General features: G+C 51.4%; 1 protein-coding gene across 1 annotated transcript; it reads right to left on the reverse strand.

Moving 5' to 3' along the window:
* SMAD6 (SMAD family member 6) lies at positions 1-27,715 on the reverse strand (the record flags this gene model as incomplete). Its single annotated transcript, XM_079540888.1, has 4 exons — positions 1-542; positions 23,928-24,005; positions 25,135-25,191; positions 27,094-27,715. The coding sequence occupies 4 exons, from the start codon at positions 27,713-27,715 to the stop codon at positions 1-3; spliced, it is 1,299 nt and encodes a 432-aa protein (XP_079397014.1).

Consider the following 27,715-nt stretch of genomic DNA (forward strand, 5'->3'; position numbering starts at 1 on the left):
TTATCGATTGTTACTGAGCAAGATCTCCAGCCAACACGGGCAAGATGTGATGAACTGTCTGGAGTAACACGGCCCCCAGCCCTTGGCGAAGCTGATCCGCACGCTGTTGGGGTCGTAGGGCCCATCCGCATAATCCAGCTCTGCAGTGTGCTGCAAGAGGCAGGACTTCTCGTAGTCAAACACCTTGATGGAATAGCCCGGCATCACCTTGCGCACGATCAAAGTCCTACAGTTGGGGATGTCCAGTGTCGGGGAGTTGACGAAGATGGGATGCTCGCTGCGATTGTAAGCCCACACACCGTCCGGTTCTTTGCTGAGTAAAATCCCGTAACCGATTTTACTTCGAGTCCTTCTCACAGTCTCGCTCCTGTTTTCCAGGTTTAGCTGTCCAAGGCAGAAGCCGTTTCCTTGAGGTAGGTCATAAAATATACTGACAGACTGTTCGTACACTGTGTAGAGGCGGCCGACGCGTGTCCGGTGCTCCCAGTAGGCCACGTTGCACCAATGGCTCCTCTTCACGGCATCGGGCGACGTGCTGGCATCTGTGGGGAAAGAACAGCGCAGGTCAGGTTTGCTCTGAACACCTCAGTTAGACAGGCATTGAGGACAAATGCATGGCTATTCCCACCCACAAGCTCTGTACACATGAACAGAACTTGAGTTCAGCTCAAGGCTTTTTGTCCTTCAACCCAAAGCTCGTCATCAACTAACATCCTAACCCAAAGCTTGTCCGTAACCCAAAGCTTCTATTTATTAAATTATGGCAAATGCCACCAGGAAGGAAGGCTCAAGCAAAGTCGTGGCCCGCTCTCCAGGTCCCATGGAGCTCAACACTTCCTTCTGTCTAATTTACTGCTCAATCCTGCCTCCGTATTTCAGAACCCCATGTACTCAAGACTTGCCCCTTTCACAGAATTCATAGAATGGCCTGGGTTGAAAAGGAGCACAATGCTCATCCAGTTTCAACCCTTGCTGTGTGCAGGGTCTCCAACCACCAGACCAGGCTGCCCTGGTCCACATCCAGCCTGGCCTTGAATGCCTCCAGGGATGGAGCATCCACGACCTCCTTGGGCAACCTGTTCCAGTGTGTCCAGCACCCCCTGAGATTCCAGCACCGAAGGCCCATAGTGCCATGACACCCCAACAGCTGCACTACGGCTCAGCCATCCCTGAGCCTGGCAGGTCCCTAAGCTCTTATGGCATCCCATGGTGCCACACCCTCATTTCCAAAGGCCAACACTCATCAAGCCATGATGCTGGAGATGTCCATGAAATATCTCAATGAATGACCTGGCAGTATCTCCTCTATGCAATATTCTTCAACAGCAATGCAAGTGTTCCCACGGGGAGCATGAAACTCGAGAAGGCATTTCATGCCAATGGGGAGTAGTTTCTCTGAACTATATATGTCATCCTACAGAACCACTGAAATTCTCTCCAGAACAAGAAATATCTTCTCTTTCTAGGAATTATGTTCAAGGAAGATGGGAGGGACACAGATTGCCAGAAATCTGCTTAGAGCTCACTGCTGTATTTATGGTGCCACCGGAAGGAACATGGGAACCTCAGCTCCGGAGAGGGCGAATTAACCTCTTGCTGGACATTAGCCTCACTCCCACCTCCAGTTAAAAGAAAATTGCTCTTGGATTTCAACAAGGAGCTCTGCAATGAGCCAGCCCTGCATTAAGCTCCCTGACAATATATCACGCGCCTGTGGCCTGCTGACCCCTCTGCATCCGTGCCATCAGCTCCGATTAACTCACACGTGGAGTGATGCCATTATTTTGCTTCAGAGACCCCATTGACGCACAGGATTTCAAGCACATCCCCGCAGCCCCATTTCTTTTCAGGCTCAAATTCCCCTGGAGGGTAATGGGCTCTCCTCCCCATTAGCGATCTTTGAATTAAGCGGCTTTGTTAGAGTTTAACTTGAGTTGTAACTGTGCAAATTTAAGGGGAGGGAGGTGGGGTCACTGGGCAAGCAAGGAGGCAGCAGAGCTGGCGGGATGCCCTTGGCCGTGGGCAATGCTCATGGTCCCCAACCAAGCCCACCATACGGTCCAAACCTCCTCTAAAATGCCAGACCCCCTTCTTTCTCCCCACTGCCTGCTGCAACTATTTTTAAAGCCCCATATGAGTGCCAACAGCCCCATTCTGATGTGTGCTATCTCCAGAACTGGGAAAGAAATCTTGCAGCAGTAACAGACTTCAGCCCCGCTGGGAAAAGTTTACTTGCATTTATGCCCAACTGCCACACAGAACAAAAACATCAGCTCTGCCCCCTAATACTGGAGCTGATGTGCTGTGCCTCCTGAGGCCATGGGAAAATGCGTGCCCTGCAGCTAAGCCCTACAGAGATGGCCAAGATAAAGGAGGACCATGCTTCAGGTGGGCTCTATTTAGGGACAGTGAGGTTCAATATCAAAACACCCCTGAGAAAGTGATGCACCCAAGCACCAATAACACGTGAAAAAGCAATAAGGGAATGACAGGTCACCCATTTCCCTAAGGGGCTGGAAACCATTCACTGCCACGCTGCAATAACTTCCTCCAAACGCCGCCCTCTACTTACAACAAAGATCAGCCAACACAAAGGTTTTTCCTATTTCTTACTCTTTAGATAACAGCTATCATTTCCTTCTCCATCCCAGATATCTTTGGCTGCCCAAGTGAACAACTCAATGCTCTCAACAGGGTAATGATTGGCAACTGCAGGATCGATGTGTCATATCCATGCTCATCAATTAATTGATGCTCGTCAGTGCTGGCTGTATCTGACTCTTGCAAAAATACATCATGCTGCCTTGCAAAGCACCAGCCACGGGAACAAGGAGGTTTAGAGGAGGAGAGTCACATCTAATTCTGGATTAGGAAACACCAGATTCCTTGCGCCCATGTGACGCACTGAGATCTGGTGACAAAAGGTTTTGGAGTCTTTGTGCAGCACTTCTACAGCAGTTGCAAAAACTACATTTACCAAACTGATGGCATTATCACAAACCTGACCCCAACAGACTTACTGAGCTAAACGTGACTGAAGCAAAACTGTCCTCGGCCACATCTGCACAACCCTCTGAAACGAAGAGCTTGGCATGGATGAAAACCAGTAGCAACCCTTGGTCTACCACCATGCAGATGTCAAAGTGCTTTAGAAAGCAAGTAATCCCACATTTTGAAACATTCGACAGTTTCTAACTGATGAGAACAGCAGGACAGCAGGCAGGAAAGGTGCTGAGCACCCAAATTTCACCAGCAGGTACATCGTAACACAATCACCCTTCTGTTGGAACGTAAGATAGCTGAGCTGCCCCAAGTATCACTCCCAAACCCTTCCCAAATGCCAAATGTTGCTGCTGTTCCATCCAAGTGTTGCTGGAGGGGCCACAGATGAGCTTGGAACGTTTCATCTGGGGCCCAAAGCCTGGTAGCAATTACTGAGCTCTGCATTTGCTTAACCTCCCAGCCTCCATGGAGCCCCACATGCCCATCAGGTAGGGAGGTCTTCTTTTCTCACCCCACTTTTTAGAAACTCCCACTTTGTCTCCAAATTTCCTTTCCTTTACGAATGAGGTAACTTCAAAACTCAGGTTTCCCCATCAGTTGAATTAATTAGGGGAGTAGAATTGTAAAATCATTAAGGCTGGAAAGGACCACTAGGATCACCAGGTCCAACCTCAACCCTCCCCCACCCCCACATGTCCCTCCCTAGACCATACCCCAGTGGTTCCCATGGTGTTTTGTGAATTAAGGTACCCAGTAGGGGAGAGCAAAGCAGGAGGAAAGCAGCATCTATGCTACAGGAACATCTGCCTTTGGGTGTCCCCAAAGTGCCACATCTGCTTTCCAGGAATTGGCAAACATTTTGGTAAAGACGCTGATACATCACGTGCTCAAACCAGGGAAAGGCTTTTAATACCTTGTGCTTCAATGCATCTAAACTATGAGATGCTTTATTAGTGCACAAATAAAACACTCTGAGAAGAAATCATTCGGTCTCATTGGAGAAGCTCTGCCCCAAGGACCCTCCTGGTGCCGGGCTGGGTTCCTCACCTCCTTTTATCTCCTGGTGCACTCAAACAAACCCTGGGAAGATGAACTCATCTTACAGCCCTGACATAAAGCAAGCACTTTAGCAAGCCCCTCGTACAAGGGGGCCTGTGCTGTGTCTTATCCGCTGCCAAGTATTAGTTTCCCCTCCAGCTATTAGCCGCTACCACTCAGCAGACAGCAGGGGCGGCCGGCAGAAAAGCAAGCCCTCTGCAATTTAAATAAATATTCCATTTTTCCTCCTCTTTTTCCACGCTGCCTTTTATGCAAAGACTAGAAAACACACTTTTTTTTTTTTTCTTTCCTCCTTCTCTGGAACAGAGGCATGCTTGTTGCCCCTCTTTTTGAAGAAAGAAAAACATTTTAGTCCTGCCGTGCCTCCCTCGATGGTACACACCACATTTCTAACAACTATCATTGTAGGCAGCTCCAACTCACAGCTACATTTTGGCTGGCGTCAGGGCTATCTCCCCCATCAAAGCCACCTCCATCGATCCCATGCACAGACTCAAACTCTGGCTCTTGTTTACTCATGGGCTCGTTCCTCCCAGTCACCATTTCCTCTGTTGCAGCACTGCCTTGCAGCAGGCACATTCAGAAGGAAATTCAAACAATCTGAGATTAAAAAAACAAGATAGGAAGCGAGACGGGGGAATCAAAACCAGAACTTCATGGGGAAATGGTCTCAGGCAAATGGGAGCCAGGTAGGAGAAGGCATGCAGAAAGCAAATGCTGCGCTTGCTCCCTGCTGAGCGTGGAGGTAAAGAAGATAAGTGGAGGTGTGGGGTGTTTGTCGTTTGACAGCACATGAAGCCACTCAGACAATTCAAAGCAGTTTGTTAAAAGAGAAAAACAGAAAGATGGTTATTCCACAACACAACACAGCGCAGTCTCTGCCCACTGCATGATGCTGCACTTAAGGGCAGGATGGGAACCATGGGCAGAGCAGGTGAGCCACTGAAACACTGACCCACCAACCCTGCTGCGTCAGCCCTTGGTGACAACGGGGCCTCAATGATACATGGCTGCAAATAAGAGAAGAGGGGTCAAAAAGGATGTGGTGCCCCAGCGGCCCCAAGTACCACCCCAGCAGCACGCCATGGCATTCTGTTCACTTACTGCTTTGAGCAACATTCCTATTTTTACACCAATTCCTCATGGAACAGCCCTGAATCACACAGGTTGGTTTTTCAAATACAGCCCACCAAGAGCAGCAGCCTCCCCTCCACGGCATCTTGTTTGCGGCTTGTTCAAAACATGCTGGCAGGTCACCCAAGGAGAGGAACTCATGCAGAGAAAATTCTCTGCGAGCTCCAAACATGCTGGTGACTCCAAGCATGTCTGGGCACCTGGAGAAGCCCAGCTGGCTGCTGAGGGGATGAAGCAGGACAATCACACGTGTCGTAGGACTCTGCTCGTGTCCCACCTTCACATCCCACCTCTCTGCAGCACTCCTGAATCACTCACTCCCATGGCCCCATGGCTCAAGCACACCTGATGCCCAATGACCAAGATCTTCCCACCATTTTTATGAGCCCTATCAGATACAAATTCAGCCTTCTTTCCTGCAGCCCAGGAGCATGTTTGTAGCCCAGCACATGGCAGGAGGATGGCTCACTGTGAACGAGGTCCAGATAAAAAGCCTGGTACAAAGAACACACACATTTCCCAAAAAGCTTTTAACAGTTCACTGGGGAGCCATCAGCTCAAAGCCCTGATTAATGCCCTTAGAAACAAGCTCCTGGGGTAAGGAAGAGGTTAAAACTTTCCACAGCATAAATGGAATTTTTATGGCCCTGCAAAGAAAAAAAAAAAAAAAAAATTAATTGTCAATCTGCCCCTGCAAAGCTCACAACCATTCTCGCTAAGCCAATATACTTAAAATACCTCAGCCTTACAAGTTTCAGCTGGAATGTGTCACCCAGCCCCCTGCGAGCCCACAGCTGCAGCCAGCAGCAGAACAGGATGCCCAGGCTGGGACAGCCCTTGTGCCAACTGTCCTGTCTGCCCATCCCTCGCTGGGATCACTGGGGTGGGATTCTGAAGACAATTTCCCAACTTTTCGTGCTCCATGTCTTGGCTAGCAGCTGCTTCATCAGCCCCCAGGAGCACTCCAATGTTGGCTCCACCATACGTATGTAAAGCGATGGCCAAAGTCCACCTGCAAATGGATGGAGGCAGCCATCCCACGGTGATTCTGTAGCATCTGAGGTATGGAGGCAGCAGGTCTGTCCCCAACAGAAGTCTACATGAGAACAAGAGCATCTCCATCCCTTTCTGGATGAGTCAAGAAGCTACTGGAAGACAATGGGCAGCAGAATGGAAGAAGGAGGTTGGATGGCTGTCAGCTTCTTCCTGCACCTTTCTCCTTCATGTCCAGAATCACTGAAGAGTGCTTGAATATCCCAGCTTTAACCAAGACAAACTCACTCCCTGGAAAGGTCTCCAGCCAACAGATACAGGGACAGCATGCTACACCTTCCCTATGTTAAAACCACCAAACTCTCTGCCAGGCTGCTGGTTTGCAAGGCTGGCAGAGATACAGAGGTTCAGCCTTGTTTACGCCCATAATAAAATAAGAGTGTGATCTGCTATCGTGATTCATCCGGTGTCACCACCATCATGGCCAAAAGGGTCCCAGCTCCTCCATCCCCAGCTGGAGGTCCTGGTGATGTCCTCTTCCTCCTGCAGCCCTTACCTTGGACCAGAGCTTTGGTGCCCCCCAGCCTCTTTCATGAGCCGATTTAATTCGTTAACCCAGCAGATGATTAACTCAGAAGAACACTTGCGCTGGGTTAATTAATTAAATTAGTTCAAAAAATAGGGTCTGGCGGGCAATGGAGCCAGTGCATGAGGCGCGTGGAGAGGGCTGGGGGGAAGGGGGGACATTTCCATGGCAGCCCGAGAAACAAAAGCAACACAGGACAGGAGCCAATGCCAAGAATGGGGATGAAAACAATTTTCTCTGCATAAAAGAAACCACTCTGTAAAATCATCAGCTCATGCTAATTTCTTATCCTTCAAAGAAAAGCACATGCCATGTTTAGTTCTGCCCTGAAATTTGTAAGCATCATTGGTTATTTTCAAGCTAAACTCTAGTGGTTTCTCTCCGATGCATGCTCTCTGTCCATTAAATATGCACTCCAGACTATGCTTTAAGGTATTTCAACAGGTTGGTGTTTTTTTTTTTTTTCCATTTTCCACCTTCCCTGCACAGTTTCCAAAGGTCTTTTCAGCCAAAGGTGAAAAAAACTAAAAAGCAAAAAAAAAAAAACCAAAAAGAAAACCCCAAAATCCACCATTTAGAAGCACCACTCGTGTTTTTTTTCACTGACGTTTTTATGCATCACTTCGGAAGGGAATGTTTTGGGACACTGTGGTGATTTCTTTGGGTCGAATGTAACCTCAGCTCCTGCGCTGTGCACGTGGCCGCGCCGTGCCTGGCACGCAGGGCTTAGCACAACAATGTAAATACCTCCTCAAAAGCAGCCCAAAACGTAATCACCTGCAGTTGCTGCCAATTATGAAAGCACCTGACCTGTCATCAGCTGAAATTTGGCTCAGGTTCCCCCCTCTTTTGGAAGCCAGCCCTGGGTACGTCCGAGCCCTGCGAAGTCCCAGGTTTAGGGGCTGCTCTCTCCCACTCTCCCACGCAATCATTCATTTGCTGAAAGCCTTTCCACTCCTGCCCAGTAGGGGCTGGCTTTTTCTTTTGCTGGGTGAGGCACAGAATGCGCTCAAATGAGGGTAAAAGCCTCATACCCTGAGAGCCTTTTGTAGGAAAGGGTCTGAGAGGCTGTGACAAAGAAATGGGGAAAAGAAAATCCCTTTTTTCACTCTTGGTTTCAGCACTTGCAAGTTTTCCTCTTCTTCAAATGACCACAGATGCCAAATTGGGCAGATCCTGAATGCTGCTGAGCTCCGCTTACTTTCAAACCCATTTCTGCTGCTGGCTTTGAGGTTGGCAATGTCAGAGCAGCTCCTGGTGCTCTCAAAGATCCCCAGCAATGCTCCTAGGGAGAATCATCCACTCTATAGACAGAGCTGGAAACTACTGCAACGCAGAGCATCCCACAGAACAGACTGGAAAAGGGCGTTCATGAATAATAATAGTTTTTGCTTGTGGAGCAGTTTCAGTCAAGAGCTTCAAAGCACTTTAAAAGCAAGAACTAATTACTAGGTTCCTCTGAAGAGAAATGGGAATAGCTTTCCTCTGTTGTGCCCCCCAGGCAGAGCCCACAGCTCCATGACCGGTTCCGAGCGCTGCCCACTTCCCAGCAGCACCAAACCAGGGGCTTTCCAGCCACAACAGCTGTGGCATTGGGTCATGGAGCTGCTTTGGGGAGCTGGATGCTGATGTGCTGAAAGCACTAGAGCAATGAGAGCCTCTGAGGATGCTCCAACCTCCCACTGCCCACACTCACTATAATGCCTGCAGCACCCGCACAGCAGCAGGACTGTGCTGGATGCTGGATGCACAACCCTCTGCCATTACACATTGCAGATTGGAGCTCGATGATCTTTAAGGTCCCTTCCAGCCTAAACCATTCCATGACTCTATGTCTAAAGAAGAAAACCAGTGGATATTTTCAAGAAAGGTGTTTTTTTGGATCCTCTTTCTGACTGATGGATGCCTACACGTGGCCATCCTGCATAAGTCACACCAGGCAAAATCCATCTCCCACCATCACCAGCCCTATACTGCAGCTCAGCTCCTTCCCTTCCCAAAATCTGCTCTTTCCAGGAGGTCAAAGCCCAATGGTTCCCCAAGCTTGGTCTTCTGGGCCCCCAAAATGCAAACAAGATGAGATCTATGGGCCAGGACTCTTGCACGGGATGTGGCAAACAAAGCCAGATGCCAATGCAATAGCTTTGCCGTGCTTTTCTACTTTTCCGAAACAGAAATAATGGGGATACTTCCCATGGAGGAGAACTAAAGCAAAACCAAAGCAAACATCACTGCTGGCTTTATTTTAAGAGCCTGCAACCGTGCTGCAGTTTGAGTGCAGCCTCGGTCCGCTCCACCTCTATCACTGTGACATCTGCAAGCAAACTGGGGATATGGAAAAAAAGCCAAACCAAGTGTTTTCCTCCCAATGGGCTGGGAAAGAGCTGCTGGAAGCAGCGTTTGGCCCTGCACAGCCCCCAGATCCCAACCCAGGAACAGTGGGAGAACAAAAACCTCTGTTTTTCCCTCAAAATCTGATGCTGTGAGCCCCACGTCCCACCCCACCTTCTGTCCTCAAAAGGGCTCTGGTTTTCACTTCCCTGCAACCTTCTTAATTCCCCCCAGCAGCCTTTATATAGGTTGCTGTTTTTTTTTTCTTTCTTTTTTTTTTCCAGTGCCCTTACATATATGGGAACCAGGCAGGGGCTGAGAGTGGAATGGAAATTCAGGCTTTGTTCTCACTGGCCGAAGCCCAAGATCTTTCCCCAGATAAAGCTCCCAGCCTTGCTGGCTGAGCCAGCCTCACCAGACCGGGCCTCCTCTCCTCTCATCTCCTCTCACAGTTTTTTGCTGCAGAACTGAAAGATCCAGGGTGCCTCTGTTTTGCAAGGAAACAGCCTCTGCTGTGTGCAAGCTGGAGGGATAAAACCTGCCAGGAAGGTGCCGGGGCTGTTATCTGCTGGAGATAAACACAAAGCAATGGCGATGCGGACGGCTCCTGCCCTCCCTCACCCACACGCTGGCGCAGGGAGGGACGTGCAGAGGGCTGCGTGCGTTGTGTCTGCACCCACACAGCCAGATTTTCCGATAGCCGCTTCATGGATTGATGTGTAAACATTTTCTGGGGCCATTCCAGCCCTTCCCTGCAGTTAGCAGCTCGCTCCACCAACATGCTCGTGGCCAGCATCCATAGGCTCTCGCTCCCACTTCAAGCAAAGACTAAACAATGACTCAAGCATCTCAGGATCTGCGCTCTGTGCTGGTCCCTCATCCCAGCGGCCAGGCAGCAGGGCTGCTCCTGTCTCCCATGTCATGAAACCCACAATGCTGGCAGTATTGCAGCAGCACAGTGAGAGCCTCCCCGAGTCCCCGAAGGCATCTCCCGCAGATGTCCCATCCCTCACCGAGGGTTTGCGCAGGGTGAGCGGAGGTGACTCACTCTCATTACCCTCCCTGACCATGCAGGACTTGTTTTTGTTACAGAAAACCACAGTTTCTTTTAAAAAAAAAATATATATATATATATATAATATATATAAATAAATAAAGAATAAACCAACCAAAATACACACAAGTCAGTGGGATGAATCCTGTCCTGCCGCACGAATCCCAGCCACCCTAATACTCCTGCTTGCCTCTGAATGGTCAAACATGGCCAGGAGATGCTGCAGTGGAAGGGGTGTGCTGCATCGAGCACCACTATCACTGATACCCCCATTACCTTCATTTTAGGGGAAAAAACAGAAAAAGAGCAGGTCAGGCTGTTTGGTAAATCAAAGACAGGGAGATTATCAGTGCATGGGAGTGCTTCATTATAGTTAATGAGCTCAAGAATGCACGCCCCACACTCAGCCTAGTGCTAATGGAGGAATGCAGAATACTTCTCCCCTCTGGGGAAATGGAGCTATAAAGTGAGGCTTTTGGGGGGAAATGCATTAAAAACACAGCCTGTCAACCACTGCAGAGACTCATTGCTCCTTCTGTTCCCCTGGAGTTCATCTATACAAAATATTCACTTGGATGTAAAGAAACCCCGGCTCAAAACCGCCTGAAGAATGAGAGCGTAAAATCAGACTTGGATCTTTTGCAGAAATGCATTCACAGAGCAGCAGATTTTCAGCTCTTTCCTCCTTTGAATCGTTTTGCTCATTATTGCAACACTTCAGACTGTTTGTGATGGGGAGGAGCAACACGGGAAGCCTCAGCCTTAAACCTCAGCCCTTGCATGGCACAAACAAACCACTCTATGGACGCTAAAAATTCTGTTGTGTTGCTGTGCTCGAATCCTTAAACTGTTAAAAATAGGAAAGAAACTGCACAGTTCACATATTTTATAAAGCTGGGTTAAATCAACATCTGCAAAAAATATCCCCGTTAAACGAAATAGCAGGATTTCATTAAGTAAATTGCAAGTTGGCAAAAATTCTGAAAGAAAGGGAAAAAGCCACAGCCAGCCCCATAATTTAAACCTTATTTTAACTGTGACTGCATGACTGCAAAAGGCTGCATTTCCAAAGGGAGGAAAAAAACAACGTTTAAAAGCGAGGCCTCTGCTGCCCACCTCAGCAGTACCTTTGGGGCCAGCACCCACCCCATGCTGGGTACCAGTGGTTCAGGATGCTGGAGCAGGCAGGGGCATCGCTTGCCCTCCCGGCCACTTTTCCAAACCTGCCAAGCGCCTTTCCTGCCCGGGGTGACTCACTTGGGATAGGCTGTGCTCTTCCCACAGCTCTGGCCAAAAAAAATCCCCTGTGAGAGGGAGCCCTGCGGGGACCTGGGGGTCTCAGGTTCACCTCGCCCAATGTGACCCCAGCATGGCACCAATCCAAGCATTGACAGGGAGAAATCAAATGTCCCACCCAAAAGCTCCCACGTCCAAGGAATTAACCTGGCCACATAACAGCAACTGGCAAAACGTGGCATCCAGTGCACGCTGAGCCCCTCTGCTCTGAAAATAACAGCTCACGGGGCTAAAAGTCTCAAAACAAAACCTAGGAACAACAGGCCCGATAGGCAGAGTTGGAGCAAAAGACAAGAGCTTTCACAGAAGGCACAATTCTTTTCTTGCAACATTTTGGCTCTGCTGTTTTTCCTGGCATGGTGAGGCTGCAGTTATTTTGAAGGGCTGTTTGCTGCACACGGAGCCCAGAAAGCAGCGACCTGATTTCCTTTTGGGTCTAAACATCCGTTTGCTGTGCAAGCAGGAGGCAAATAAATGAAATGTGCATCTTGGGAAGTGCTGCTGGGGAGCACCCGTGAGGAGCTGCCAGCACCAGGGCTAGGATGAAAGGGGCAGCACTGCTCAACTGCACCGAATAATGCAATCTGATGGCAAAAGGAACATGCACCATGGGGAAACTGCAAGGCAAAGCAGGCAGGGAGCTGAGTGCTACAGAGCCTGCCCCAGGGCATGGCCCAGTGTGATCCAGCTCTGCTCTGCCTGGGGCAGCCCAGCCCAGGGCACTGCACCTGGTTTGGGTGCTGCAATGTAGGGAGGACGGAAAGCTATGAGAAAGCTTCCGAAGGAAAGGCAATAAAGATGGGGAAGGATCTGGAGGGCAAGGCACGTGAGGAGCAGCTGAGGTCCCTTGGTTTATTCAGCCCTGAGAAGAGGATGCCTCATGGCAGCCTACACCTCCATCACGGCCCTACAGCTCCATCATCCATTCAAGGAGGCCGTGGATGCCCCATCCCTGGAGGCATTTAAGGCCAGGCTGGATGTGGCTCTGGGCAGCCTGGTCTAATGGTTGGTGCATATAACAGGGGGTTGAAACCCGATGATCATCTTGGTCCTTTTCAACCCAGGCCATTCTATGATTCTACAATCACGGCCCTACAGCCTCCTCCCCATGGCAGCCTGCAGCCACAAGGTCTACAAGCCACAGCCAAAGCTGCTGCTGGAGTGCAGTTTCCCACCTGGGCTGCCCCTGTCCCCACTCCCTGGGCACTCCCTGGGCACAGAACCCCTTTGGAATGCCCACTCCTCATCCACCACCTCCTCCCAGCCCAGGCCAGGCCAGCCCACTGCCATCCTTCTACATTTCCTGGCTTTGGAGGATGCAAGCCAGGCCATTAACATTATTTATTGGTTCCTGTGCATGAATTTCCAGTTGTTTGTCTGCTTAAAAACAGTGAAGTGAAAAAAAAAAAGAGAAGAAATTCCTGGAGGTCAGACGATTAGAAAAAGAAAAAAAAAGCAAAAAAAAAAAAAGCACATGGCTGTGGTCTGATGGGCCCAATGCAACAGCAGCAGCTCCTTCAGAGACATAACAGAATTTCCTTAAATGCTTGTTCTGTAAATATTTAAGCTACTTTATAAGATTTTTACAATGTACTTAGGAAGCGTAAATCTCAGCAGCGCAGCACGGCACGCCATCGGCATGGCACATGCTGGGATGTTTCAGAACACAAACATGGACATCTCCCATGCTAAAACTGCACTGTGGGCACAGCTAGGATGCTGCTGGGATGGAGGGCCCACGGAGCTCAGGGTCTTCCCAGCACCAGAACGAGGAGGAAATAATTACCTTCACCCTCAAACAGAGCATGCCTATGTGCTGCACTACACATAACCCCTAACAAAACAATTTACAGTTGTGTGGCAGCTTCAACCCAAAGCCAAATTTCTGCCCATTGGCTTCTGCACACACAGCACCTGAGATGCCTCCTCGCAGGTGAGTGTTCCCTTGTGATGGAAAAACAGCATCACGCCGACTGACGCATCCGTACTCAGGGTGGTTCCCATATGGAAACTCAGTGCAGTTTTATGAGCTTTGCTTGGACACGGTGGTTTCTACCTGACATTCTACCAATAAATGTGGATCTTCTCAACTAACCAACACACGTAGCAGTTCTCCTTTGCTGTCATTTAGGTGTGTCTGAGGCAATGGCAACAAATGGAAACGGGGACCTGGAAGTTTACTGGCATTGCGAAGCACAGCTTTGTGTCACAGATGACAAAGTGCAAAGAAAGCCCGGAAAAAAAAACAACAAAAAAAAACTTGGATGGAAGTTCAAACACTGATGGTTTAAAGATGAAAGGGTGCTCTTCGATTCAGTGTTTAAATAAAAGTTTTCTCCTACTAAATCATTTAAACATTTTCACATTCCTGGCATTTCTAGAAGCACTGCTGGCTTTTATTTCTCTCCCCACCCCAGCGCCCTCAGTGACCACTGCTATAGGAGGCAAACTGCTCTCTACAGCTCTCTCAGGACAGCACGGAGCTCACCATGAACGGAGCTGTGTGCTACCTGTACTCATTCTCCCATCACCATCCTATTTTCCTCCTTTTGTGAAAAAAATTCTTCCTCACTGCACACAAAGGTGGGCAGCTTCTGTCCAAAATACCGTCCAGAAATGCAAAGGAACTCAACTGACTTCACAAGTTCTATTTAGACAGCTCTAACTCGGAGCTGAGACTGTTTGCTGCCCTCATACCATCTGCTTTAGGAGCTACTGGCTGCTCCACCAGCTACAGAGGAAGCCTGCGTCATCCAACATTCACCATCAGCAGCACAGAACACCTCCAACAAGCCCAAATTCCCCGTGCAATTCCCCCTAACAATGCAATTACATCAAAGAGAAGAGCCCAGACACGGAAATTTTGGCCACTGCATTTCAATGCCTGCAGAATGACAAAGGCAAGCACATCCTGATGCTGGGGAAGCTTTCAGATGCTCACATGACCAATGGCCAAAAAATGGCCAAAAACTTCGGTTTGAAAAGCAACATCCCCACCCAGCAGGACTTGCTGTGTGCCTTGCATTGCCCTCAAGCTCACTGCCTACCCTGCACTGCAGATCCTAAAGAAAAGAGCAACTGGGAGAGACCCAGAATAAATGTGGGCACGTCTGTTGTAAACTTAGATTAGAAATACTCCAAGAAGTCACCAACGGTTTAAAACAGAGGACGACAGCATTTCCATTCAGGGCAGCTAAATGGAAATGTGGATTTCCTTTAAGACAGCTCAAGCAACATACTCCAGTTTTCAAAGCAAGCAAGAGGGCTGAGAGCAACCCCACGTTGGCAGCCTCTGTCCTTTTTTGCTTGTAATTCTATCATGAAAGCAAAAAAGAAAACCCCCTTTAAAACCCACTCTTTTTCTGCCACGCATGCCCCCCGAGCACTCAGAGGGCAATGGGATATTCCAGGGATCATTTCAAGCTACAATCCACATGACCCAGGTCTGCAAAATTCCTAGAGGCCAACAGAAGGAGAAGCAGGGGCTGAGGGCAAGATGCAACGATGTGAGCTGGTTGTGCTTCCACTACAAAAATGGCATTTACCACCAACAGCACAAAACCCACCAGCTCCTAACTCAAACAGCACAGAGCTTACTAAATAGGAAACAGAGGGGGGTCAGAAGGGAATGGATTCAGGACCAGAGCCATCCTGATGGCTGTGTCAAAGGTGGCTGCAGCTGTCTGAAATTAGCCCAGCAGGAATGGAAGACTGCAGCCAGGGGCTGGATACTGCAAGAACAGGGCAGAAGGCTGGGAAAGAGTTGAGATTGATGCAGAAGCACTTGCAGGGCACTGCCAGCCACAAGCACCTCATGACCTGTTCATCTCCACACTGTAAGCCCAGTTTTGTATGCACGTCCTGCCTGGAATAATCAAAAGCTGGCTATACATCAACATACATCTGCATGTACTTGCTTGCATGAAGTCTATGAGCATCCCCCTGTGCCCAGGGCAGGCTGGGGAGCCCTGGGCACCAGTAGTACTCTGTATTACCCCTCTGCAGACACTGTGTTCCAGAAGGAAAAAGTGCAGGGCATCCAGCTGCCTCATACCAAACCCGAGCTCAGCTCTCCCTCCCTGCAGGTCTCAATGAAGTGGGCAGACAGCACTTCATAGAATCACAGAATGGCCTGGGTTGAAAAGGACCACAACAATCATCCAGTTTCAACCCCCTGCTATGTGCAAGGTTGCCAACCACCAGATCAGGCTGCCCAGAGCCACAGCCAGCCTGGCCTTGAATGCATCCATGGATGGAGCATCCACAACCTCACTGGGCAGTCTCTAAAGCAAAACCCTTCAGACAGACCCATACTGAAGGCTTTTTATGCCATCGGACTCAGCACAGCAAAAGCAAAACTCATTCGCAAAGACCTTAAGCCTTAAAAGCCTCAATGAACAGATCCATTCCATCGCAGCTCAACACAATCCAGCTCCAAAGGCCCGCACAGATGACTGCAGGTAGGAGAGGCACTTCAACACAGGTGGCTGTAATCAGCTGCACACGACCAAAGGCTCAGATTGTTCCTGTTTCAGCAGTGAAGATGCTGCCCACAGCACTCTTATTCCAAATCCAGCGACGTGCAAGTGGCACTTCTTTTATTTTTCTCAAAACACGCTTTTGCTGACATTTCCCTTTCATTAAAATAGCTCAACAATGGGGGGAAAAGCAACTCACGGCACACATAGGATCTTTACCTTACTTTGTACTCGCAGAGGAATTTCCTTCATCTCCTCCACAGTGGAAGTTTCCACCGACCCCTGGCTCACATCACACGCGATGTGCAGCACAGCAGGAACTGGGCTGCTCTCTTTTTTGCATGGTAAGGCTGCACACCCTTGGGGCAGGGACGAAAGGAGCTGGGACACGCTCCCAGGCAGCCGTCAATGGGCAGCATGGGGAATGATGGTACCAGCTTCCAACGGCGCTGTGCAAGCCTCTGAGTGAAATTCTAGTACGGATTCCTGTGTTGGGAAGCTCCTGCTGTACATGAAGATCAAACAATAAAAGGATTTATGCCAGTACCTGGTTCTAAATGCAAGGCATCATCTGCTCAGTGGGAAACAACCTTGGTTCTCCATGTCCCCCAGAGGATGCAGCATCTCCAGTTCAGAACCTCAGGTTTGGGTTGGAAGGGACCCTAAAAGCCATCCAGTTCCAAACCCTGCCCTGGGCAGAGAAACCTCCCACCACACCAGGTTGTCCACAGCCCCATCCAATCTGGTCTTGGATGCTTCCAAGTGGCTTTGGACACTTCTCTGGGCAGACTCTTCCTATATCTAACCACACTAACCCCTTTATCACACACTGCTGCAAAACCATCCTCAGATCAGATTCCTGCACTGGACCCCACGCACCAATACCATGCCAGCCTCAGAAATGGTTGGCAGCCAGCAGAGCAGCCGCCCCATTCCTATTAAAATGAGCTCATTATTGCTAATTTTTACTGGCTTCCCAGTTGATTCATAAAGTTCAGTTGTTTTTTTTTTTTTTTTTTTTTTGGGCAGCAATTAATTTTAGAAAGCACTCCTGAGAAACCTGGAGGGGAACACACACCCAGAGCTCCCCACCAGCAGCTGCTCCCTGCACTGTGGCACAGCACAAGGATGGATCCCCATGGCTTTAAAAGTAACTTTCTGGATGAGTCAGAACAACATGAACCAACCCCAGCAGGACCACACCACCTGTACTGAAGATGGGACTGGGAACACTCAGTCTGGCCCACGAGGAGGATGCTATGGACACCATCCCGTCAGGTACAGCTACTGATGCCTGTGTGATACTCCAAGCATCCTCAGCACTTGAACACAACACCTCCTTACTGCTTAATTAGTGAAAAAACACCTTTCCTTACCCATTTGTCTCCATTCTGCAAGCGTGAAGATTCTTAACGCAACACGCAGCACTGAGTGCAAGGCAAAGCATTGCACAAACCCCCATTTCCCTTTGTGCAGAGTTCTGCTATGGTTTCCATTGACCTCCCATTGACAAACATCTCATTTCCACACATGGGGCAGACACGGCCATCATGGGAATGAGGACACAATGGTGTGGGGTCAGTGTGGATGCAGCAGAGCCAGGGGTGCTCACAGCCCCCCAGGCAATGCCTGCCTCCTCTGCAAACCACTAACTGCATTTTGTTCTTTACTAAATAGCGATGCAATTTGCTGTTGGTCTATGTACAAAGGAGTAAAGCAGTTTTAGAAAAACTTCTTTAGGAAAAAAAGTCTTTAACATTCTTTGGCTCCTTGAATGGAAAAATCTCAGCAAACGAGAGCTTAATAAATGGAAAGAGCTGAAAAACAGCCCTTCTGCTGGTGCATTTTGCTCTTTTTAATGGGATATAGAGATAAAACTGATGCAGCAGTGTCTGGGACCTTTCTGCAGTGCTTCAATGACGAACCTTCCCCAGGTCCTGCCCAACACCGGAGCCCCACAGCTCTGTGCACAAAGGAGCAATGAGGTTCCCAATGGGGCTGCCATGATGGGATGCAGGCACTGCAGCACCGAGGCTGCTCTGCAGTAGGACATCTCCCCCAGTTCCTCCTCTAGCCCCCACATGCCAGCTAACAGCAGCTATGTGAGTGCCCAGGGCAAGCACCAGCTCCGAAGACACACAGCCCAATGCAGATCTACCAAATCCAAGCACCAACAGAAAGGACTCCTGTAAAATTCAGAAGCTTCCAGTGATTCTTTTCTTGCCTCCATTGGAACGTTATTAGTTGGCAGGCTTTGTTCACGGGCTTTTACAGACTGAGGCATCCATCACGAAGAGCCAGGCTGCTCCCAGCACCCAAGCGCAAGGCAGAAGGATTTGTTCTGTGAGGGAATTTGGGTCTGGTAACCCCTGGGATGGTTCCCACCTCCAGCTGAAAAGGACCTGCAGCGTTTTTGGGCTCTGCAGTACAGCTGCACCGTTGCTGCTGGGCTTTCTACAGCTGGAAAGGGCCAAATAGGCAACAGCAGCCAAGCAGCACCTTGCAGCCTGAGAGCAGGAAGGGAACAGCTTCTTGCTTCTGAGCACAAAAACAAGCAGCATTCCACCAAGGCAGGTCTACCCATCAGCTCTGAAGGACAGGTGACGTTTCCCCCAATGTTTTCCCTAACTCCTTTCCTCCTTCCCCCACTGCCAGGCACCCCAAGCCCCCTGCTTGGCTGCGAGCATCCTCCGGAGGCACAGCGCAGGGCAGGAGTGCAGGGAGGACAGGAGCAGCCTTTGATGCACACACAGCCCACGGACTTCAATTGCTTTGCTCAGCGCCGCGGATTTAATAAGTTATTTCCGTGGAAAACGTTCGCAACTTGGTTATGAATCAAGCCTATAAACACCTCTTGCTCATCAAAGAGCCACGCAAAAAATAATAATAATAATAAAAAAACCTATGACTGTAACTGTGAATGCCTGCCTCTCTCTACAGGTCCTCGTCAGCAGCCAAAATTCCCCTTCAAAACATTCGCTGCTTTCAAAGGCCATAAATACTCTGTGTCCAGGATTCTGCAAGCCCCTTGCAGCAGCACAGTTCAAACAAAGCCGTACCATCAGATAGGCTCTGCCCAGAGACACAACCGGAGCTACATCAAAGGCACTTTTACTACCTAGAAAGCCGTACACCGCTCCTAATAGGCTGCAGGAATGTGGTGTTTTGGCTACAAAGATTAAACTAATTTACTTTTAAGTAACTCAGTCACTTCCTGATGTTTTTTTCTTTTTTTCTTCTTCTTTTTCCTTTTTTTTTTTTTTTTTTTTTTTTTTTTAAAGTGCGATGCTTATGCGCTCGGAGAAGTGAAGGCTGTGATTACTCTGTGATTCAAGGCCAAACATCACAACCACTCACGAACCACAGACAAAAACACATTTTATCAGGCGCTGCGCTCGCTCCAAGTGCTTGCATGCAGAAATGGCCCCGCCAGCAGCTCACAGCCAGCCCAGTCCAGGTAAGGGCAGGAGGAGAAATGCACATCCCTCCCCTGCAAACAGCGGCGTGAAATGCAAAATCCAATGCAATGCTCCCAGCAAAACGCTGCTCTGGTGCTGTCACCCTGCAGACTGCTCCCTGCTGCAAGGTGGGAGCAGCTCCCCTGGGTTCACCTCACAGCATCTCAGCGCGCCTCAGATCCCCATTGGGATCAGGGTGATGCAGGATGTCTCCACTCCTGCGCATTCACTCCACAGCACCCTCCTGGCTCCACTGCAAGGAATACTCTTTAGGTCCCAGGGAGTTGTATGCACACAAATTTCAGTGCAGCCGTAGTCCCTGCGTTACGCATGAGGCCCAACACAGATGAGACTGCCCTCCTTCCACACGTGGTGCAGTACACAGGCTCCGGCCGTTCCCTTCTTCTGCCTTTCTTCTGGAACAGTCACACCTCCAACCATCCACGCTTTTCCAAGTGCTGTGCTGGAGGGTTGATGCAGGAACAGCAGAAGAGGAGGGGGAATGGCTGTTTACGAGGGTGGATGATAGGACAAGGGGGAATGGTTTTAAACTGAGAGAGGGGAGGTTTAGGTTGGATATTAGAAGGAAATTCTTCACACAGAGGGTGGAGACGCACTGGAACATGTTGCCCAAGGAGGCTGTGGATGCCCCATCCGTGAGGCATTCAAGGACAGGCTGGATGTGGCTCTGGGTAGCCTGGTCTGCTGGTTGAGTCTCTGCACATAGCAGGGGGGTTGAAACTGGATGAGCATTGTGGTCCTTTTCAACCACAGGCCATTCTATATAAGAGGAAGGATGCTACTCCAAGGGAAGCAAGCCAAGAGGCAGATTCCAGCTTTGCAATCCCCATTTACCTGAGGCATCACTGGCACATCGCTTCCAGCCCTGCAGTCAACTCCCATGACATTTTGGGAGGCTGGGGCATTATCACTCTGCAAACCCCAAGAACAACCCTTTCTTGCTGATAAAACTGCCCTTTCTTTGCACCCAAATTCCTTTTTCCACCTGCAGCCAACTGTCCAGAGCTCCCTCAACCTCCACAAAACTCATTTCCCCACACATGTGGTCAACCTGGCTCAGCTCCCAGTTTGAGGACTAAAACCCTTGCACTGCAAGCTCACAACCCCACAGGTTGTTGCTTGCCCCAAAAACCCCTCCAGAGCTGTATGGCCATCGCTGGAATTGCATCCTCCACGTGGGATGCAGGGCACACAGGGTCAGGCACTGTAGAGAACAGACTAAATGCTTTTCCAATGGGTCAACCACAGCCTCCATGGAAACATTTGGGAAATCCCAGTGTTTTTGGCCCTGTGGTGGGTGGAGGAAACACAGCCATCATCCTCGCATCCAGAGAAGCCCACCCGGCTATGGGACCATCCACCTTCACATCTCCTCCCCAGGAAGGACATTTCTCTGAGCTCCCCAATCCCCACGAGCAAGACAGAAGCACAGGAGGTGGCATGCAGGAAAAGATGCTGCACCGCACCAGAGCATCCACAGCAGCGCGCGGAGAAACCTCCCCCCCAACTCCTCTCCAAAGCACATTGGAAAATAGATGCGCTTTTATTTCCCGTTGGCAAACTAAAAGTATGGAGGAAAAATGTTTAATATAAAAACATCTGACAAAGCACCTCCAGGATGTATTTTTTTGCATCAAAGAAGTAGCTCTTGGCAACGCGCGCGCTGCTCCGCCGAGGGAAGCTTTTCGCCAAACCCTGATTGTTACAGACTGCTCCGCGTCAGACACGCCAGCGAGCCTGCAGTTAAATAGGAAAGAAAAAGGAAACCAAAAGCACTGCTGGCCCAAACAAACATCTGTCTGCGATTACTCTGCCCATGCAGATACGCCCAGCTCTGCCTTTAGCAGAATGGGGGCAGGAGGAGCTGAGCCCAGCGCCTGCTCCCCACCAGCGTCCCAAAGCAGAAGCCGCCATGGGAAAAATCTCACCTCTTCTCTGAATGGTAATGGCACTGTCCCTCCCCCAGCCTGGAAAGGGCAGTGTTTGCCCAGTTTCCACACACATCCGCCTTACATATTTATAGGCTTTTTTTTTTTTTTTTTTTTTTTTTCCTCTTTCCTATTCCTAACACAGAGGATCTTCATAAATTTCCTTGTTAGCATAAATCCTCGCAGCCTGTTATTTCTGGGGAGAGAGGAAGAGCGACGTTCACTTTCTCCATTCAGTGGGTTTGAAAATATGTTTCCTTGAGCTCATCCTACACACTGCTGGGAGCAGGAAAACCCTGCACTGCCCCCTCCATAGCCACCCAGGGGACAGCCCCGTGTCCCACTGCCATCCATGCAGCTCTCTGGCCTCCCAAGCCTTGGGCACAAGAGATGCTGAAGAGTTCTGACCCACTCAGTCCTGGCTCTTTCTCTCCCCACCACGCCGCTCCCCTCCCCCTCCTCAATTCACCCTACTGACACTACCAGCCTGTCCCATGGGGCTGAAACTCTTCAAGAGGCTGAACAAACTGATTCCAAACCGCTCTGCAGTGCTCTCTACTCTCCCCATTTCTCTCAAGGAACACCAATGCCCCAATGCTTCCATCAGCTTGCAGAGCCTCCAAAGGAGTCACTCTGCCCTGCACCACGGCCAACAGGGACTGCATCCCACAGCACTGCCATTGCACCTCCTGCTGCAGAACTCAGTGTCACCACGACTGACGTGGCAAGATACCAACATCTGGTATCTTTACAGATGTGTGGGGCTGAGCCCACCAGGAATGCACAGTGATCCTGCACACTGGAGATCCTCCATGGTCTTTAAAAAGGTCATGTAGGGCTGCAGTGTCCCCCAGCGTGACAATGGCACAGAGCTGCCACCAGCAGTGCCCTGCTGTCCCCAGTCTGCCCACTGAACCCCCTCCATAAACCAGCGTTCCTCCTGCAGGTCTGTCCCATGAGCACACCCAAATCAGTCCCAGTGTGTCCCCAGGGATGGGCTGGAACTGCTCTGGTGTGACACCACCAACCTCAAGGCTGGGAAATTGGGGATCCACCCCCGAGTGCCTGCAGCACCAGCACTGCTTGGCAGACCTCAAAGTTGAGGACCATGGCACACCTGGGGACACCACCCATGCTCAGAACCACCCAGTCCCACCCCAGCAGCTCACTGACAGCTCATCCAGGTTTTAAGAGCAGCATAATAGCCCTGAGAAAGTCTACTTCAAAAAGAGCAACCTTTAACTCCTCCACACATCACTGAGATGAGCTTTTTTCAGGCTAACACTTCCTGCCTCAGAGTTCATCAAGTAAACGAGTCAGAGAATGAGGCTCTTTGTTATCCAAAACTGAACTCTGTGGTTTTTGTAGGAAAAGCCTTTTTGATGATCAAAGCTGGAGCAATAAATAGCAGCAGCCTCGTGCCAGGTCCAAAATTCACCTTTTTTTGGAACCTGAGTTCAAACGCACTTTTGGTTCCCTCGCTGCACACTGAGGGCCACGTGCCCACATCACTGACCCAAGGAGAACCAACGCAGGAGCACAGCACCACGCCTGCACCCAACAGGTTCATTCCCCCTGGCAATGACACGCACGGGTTAACTCTGGCTCAGCTCTTATCCTCTTTCAGCAATCAGAGCACTGGGGACAAATAAATCAGGCAGCCCCAGACTCTTATTAAAAGCTGCACCATTTGGAAGTACACCGGGGGAGAGCAGGGATCTGGTTTCATACGGTCCTGGTCACATGTTATCATTGCATTGTTCAAGTCAAGTTAAAAATCTCTCCTCTCTCCCCAAAACCCACCAGATGTCCCATAAAGAGCTCAGCGGCCATGGGAGCTAAACCATGACATCCTCAGGAACTTCTGCTTTTAGAACTCCGCCGCTGTCATTAATGGCTCTGATCAGGTTACAACAAAAGCTGCGGGCTGTGCCGAGCACGCAACCGTCACACACACTGCAATGGGGGCCCTTATGGGGAGACGCTGAGAAACCCCCATGGGAAATGTGCCGTGATGCAGGGATGCACCACGCCATGTTGCTTTGGTGCTCCACACAGCAACGCAGCAGTGCCATCTGCTTGAGCAACCCCATGCACATCAGCATCCCGACCTCAGCTCTGCCCCAAACCAAACCTCTGGCACACGGATGGGCGCTGACCCCACAGCGGGTCCCTCCTGGCTGTCCACTGTACGCAGCAGCACCGACGTCCACCCAGGTGCCACCAGACTCCAGTGACAGCCACAGCCCCAGGGCACAGCAGGAGGGCAAATCCAGCTCTGGGTGTCACAGTGTGGGACCCAACCCAGCAACCTGAACTGCTGCAGGTAACATCACGCCAGCCACGTACAATCACAGGATCACGATGATTGGAAAGACCGTGGAAACCATCACATCCCACTGTAACCACGTGCACAACCACAGCAGTGCCATCTGCTGCTGCCACCACATCAGCGACACACAGATGTCCCCAGCACCATCGCAGCACGTGGGCTCTGAACAACCGCCCCTCCTTCTTCCCTCGTTCATAGCAAGGAGCACCCCAAGAACACAGCACCCACGGGCACAGAGCACACAATCTGCCAACCTGAGAACTCCCCGGGCGTGACGTTGGGTGAGTTCGTCGCCTCCGTTTCAGTGTAAGACAACGTGGAATCCGAGAGATCTGCAAAGAAACAAACCCAAATGGAACCCTTTTAGTACTCCTGTGCTCAGCAGCCCTTGACCCCACAGCCCCCACAGCCCCACAACGCACACAGCAATGCCCCGACTGCCCCAACCACAGACAGAACTGCAGTGGGGCTGATCCAACAAGTAGGAACTTGGTGCTTACTGGATAAGGTTACATTAAGCCTCTAAACAATTCATAGTTACTATACTTAATTATCACCATTAAAATTCTTGAAGCTGTTTATTCTTGCTTCCTTCCTTCCTTCCTCTTTGCTGAAGCGAAGGAAACTTTGTTTTAACAAGTTAAGAGTCTTTGTTATTCTCTCTTGCTTACACCCCTCTAATTAAGTGCTCAACTGTTTGCTCAAAGATTAACCATTATTTTCCCAGCCCTGCAGCCTGCAGAGCACACCACCAACCCCGGCTGTTGTTCTAACAAAGCAAGTGGCACTCCCCCCATCTATCCCAAGCGACTCCTGCAGGGAATTAACTCAGAAGGGGGGGGGAAGCAGGGAGGGATGAGGGCCTCTTTTTCCCCCCTTTTCTTCTTCTCCCCCCCAGTCCTAACCAACAGCCATCGCTCCCCTATTGCACTCCCATATCCCTCGCACGTCCTGACAAGGGGCCCAGCCCTGCACCCTGTATGCAAACCCTGGGCCCTTTGCTTCTGATTTACTGCAGCAAGAGATGGGCACAGAGCACACAGGGCCAAGAAGCAGCAGGGCTGCACGCACCCCAAGCAGGAGAGCATCATACAGCAGCACTGCAGGCACCCTCTGCCATTGGCCCAGCCTGCCCACCCCGACTGCTTTCATTTATTATTTTAAATCTGCAAAAGCAAAACGCCCTCCCAAACTCGCCCAGCTCTGCCTGCAAAGAGCCCCCATCCCAGCCCTGCAGCAGGAAGGGCAGCAGACACCGCGCTGTGCCACAACCTCTCATTACGCCTTCATTAAAAATAGCGCTGCGTCTTATTTTGGAAAATGTGCGTGCGTCGGCACGGCAATTTGCTATGATAAACGGCGTTCATTAATTTCACAAAGCTCATCAGCTGACGCCTGCCCAGGAACAAGGAGCAGCCCCAACAGCCCAACCACGCGGGGCCGTCCCTGCGCCGCACTTACCCAGTGGCTTTTGCTCGTCGTTAGGAGACAGCCGGGAGTAGGGAGGTGGCGGAGACTCTGGGAAAACAGAGCTCTGCGTTAGCACTGCGGCTGGGCCACGAGTGAAGCCCTCTGAGCCCCGAGGTGCCCCCGCCGCGTCCCACCCCACAGCCCTGCTCAATGGGGCTGCCCCACGCACGGCCCGGCGCCGAGCAGCAGTGCTGTGTTGCCATGCACTGCAGGGAGCAGCGCTGTGCTGAGCTGGGCTGCTGCTGCTGCTGCCGGGGCTGTGAGGTGCAAGTTGGGGCTGTGCACAGGGTCAAGGTCCTCCAGCGTTTTTATTTCCACAACTGTAACTTGCTGAGATGCAGTCACCTGAGCTGTGTGCGGGCATCAGCACTGTGCACACACTGCTTTTAGCGCAGCTCAGAACACCGACCCCTCCATGCAGTCGCTGCTCCCTGAGTTACAGCCCTAAAAACGACCTCAGCATCCCCCTGCGCTGCTCTGCAGCCACCTACTGCTTCCCAAAAACACCGCACTCCTCCTGGGCCATGCACTGAGAACCCTGCGGGCTGCAAGGTGCTCTGCTTGCGAAGGCTCAACAGCCCCCCAAAAAGCGGATGCAGCAAAAGCTCTGCTTGCTGCACCACATACGGGGCACCAGGCAGCAACTGCTACAGGAAAGCGGCTTGGAAAGTTTGGCGGCTGCCGAAGTCGAAGTAGCACCACTGCTCCGGGGGAGCACAGAACTTTCTTTCAAGCAAGTGGTGCAGAACAGGAGCATTGGAAAAATAAAAAAAAAAAAAATTAGGAAAAAAAAAAAAAGAAAAAAAAAGGGACACGGAGGAAGGTCCTCCGGGGGTGTTAATATGAGGGGGAAAAAAAAAAAAAAGAGAAGTTGATTAAAAGCGGAGCCCCACGCAGGGCCGAGCGGCGGCCCCACGGCCCCGGGGCGCTGCGGCTTTAAGGCGCGGCGGGGACCGCCCGGGCGCGATAAGCGGAGCCAGGCGGGAGCCAGGCTGGCGCCGGCGGCGGGCGGGCGGCGGGGGGCGGCCTCGCATGGCGGGGGAACCCGGGGGGAGGGGGGGAAAAGGGGAAGAAGGGAAGGGAAAAAAAGGAATGTAGAATTAAAAAGGACGAAACAAAGGATTTTTTTTTTTTTTTTTTTTTTTTTTTTTTTTTTTTTCCTTCTCTCCAGGAAGAAAAAGTAGTGCTGGGAACCCAGCTCGTGTAAGGCATTCCCCGACCGCAGCCGGGTCCCTGCGAGCCCCGAGCATCGCCCCGGAGAGCGGGGACTCCACTTCCTTCATCCCCGCGTTTGGGGACCCCCTCCGCATTTCTCCCAGCCCCGAACCGGAGGGACTGCAACTCCTCCAGCACCAAACGTGGGGAGTCCCTCCCGAGTGCCCCAGCCCCGAACGGGGAGGGCTCCGCTCTCCATGTCCCCAAACCGGGAAACCTCATCTCCTCCAGGCCCAAACGGGGCATCTTCTTCCCATATGGAGAATGCCCCACATTGCCGAACAGAGAAGCTTCATCTCCCTTACCTCAAACATGGGGGACGCCCGTCTCCCCCAGGTACCCAAACCAAACCCCAAATCGGACAACACACCTCCCCCGGTCCCAAACTCGGGGACAGCTTCTGCAGGTCCCTAGACTGGGGTCCCTCCAGTTCCAGACAGAGAAAAAAAGAGGTCCTCCTATCTCCCATCTCCCCAAGCTCCAAACGGGACATTCTCTCCCCATGAGCCCAAAGCCCAAACAGGGTACCCCCACTCCCCTGGCCCCACATCTCCCCCAGCCCCAAAGAGAAGCAGAAGAACCCCGTCTGCACGGCCCCAAACGGGGTGGGGGGGAGGGAGAAGCCATCTCCTACGGTCCTAAACGGGGCATCGTCTCCCAACGCCCGCACGTGGCGACGTTCCCAGACCCCAAACGGACGGGAATCCACGCTCAACCCCCCGGCCCGGCGCTCACCTGGCCCACAGAGCCGGCTGAAGTGGTACGGATTGCAGCACACGGTGGGGCCGTCGGCCGCCCCGAAGCTCTGACATTCGCACAGGGCCTTCAGCTCGGCGGGGTGCTGCAGGTCGGGCCAGCGGAACAGCTTCCCCAGCAGCAGGTGTGGGGGGGCCGCCTGGCCGCCCCCCAGGCGCAGCTCCCCGCGGGCCACCAACACGCAGCCGCCCGGAGTGCCGCCGCGCGACTCCACCGCCTGCAGCAGGCTGTGCAGGGAGCGCTCCTTCAGCCGCTTCAGCAGCGCGTAGGTGACGGCCTTCAGCTCCCGCTCCAGCAGCACCAACCGCGACCGCGCTTCGCCTCCGCCCGGCCCGGGGGGAGAGGCGCCGCCGGGAGGAGGAGGAGGTGGAGGAGGAGGCGGCGGCTCGGGGCCGGGCCGCTCCGCGAACAGGCAGCAGCGCACCGGGCGGCCCTCGCCCTCCTGCGCCCGGCGCGGCTGTGCCATGCGCTGTCCCTCGGCCGTCACCGCCGTCGCGTTTCGCTCCGAGCTTTGGCCGTTCCCATCTCCTCCGTCCCTCTCCGGGATAACGCGGCTCCTCCAAAGCCGCCGCACCAGCCCTGAGCGTTTGGACCTGAACAT

This window comes from Tetrao urogallus, assembly GCF_951394365.1.
Source record: "Tetrao urogallus genome assembly, chromosome: 11".
NCBI lineage: Eukaryota > Metazoa > Chordata > Aves > Galliformes > Phasianidae > Tetrao > Tetrao urogallus.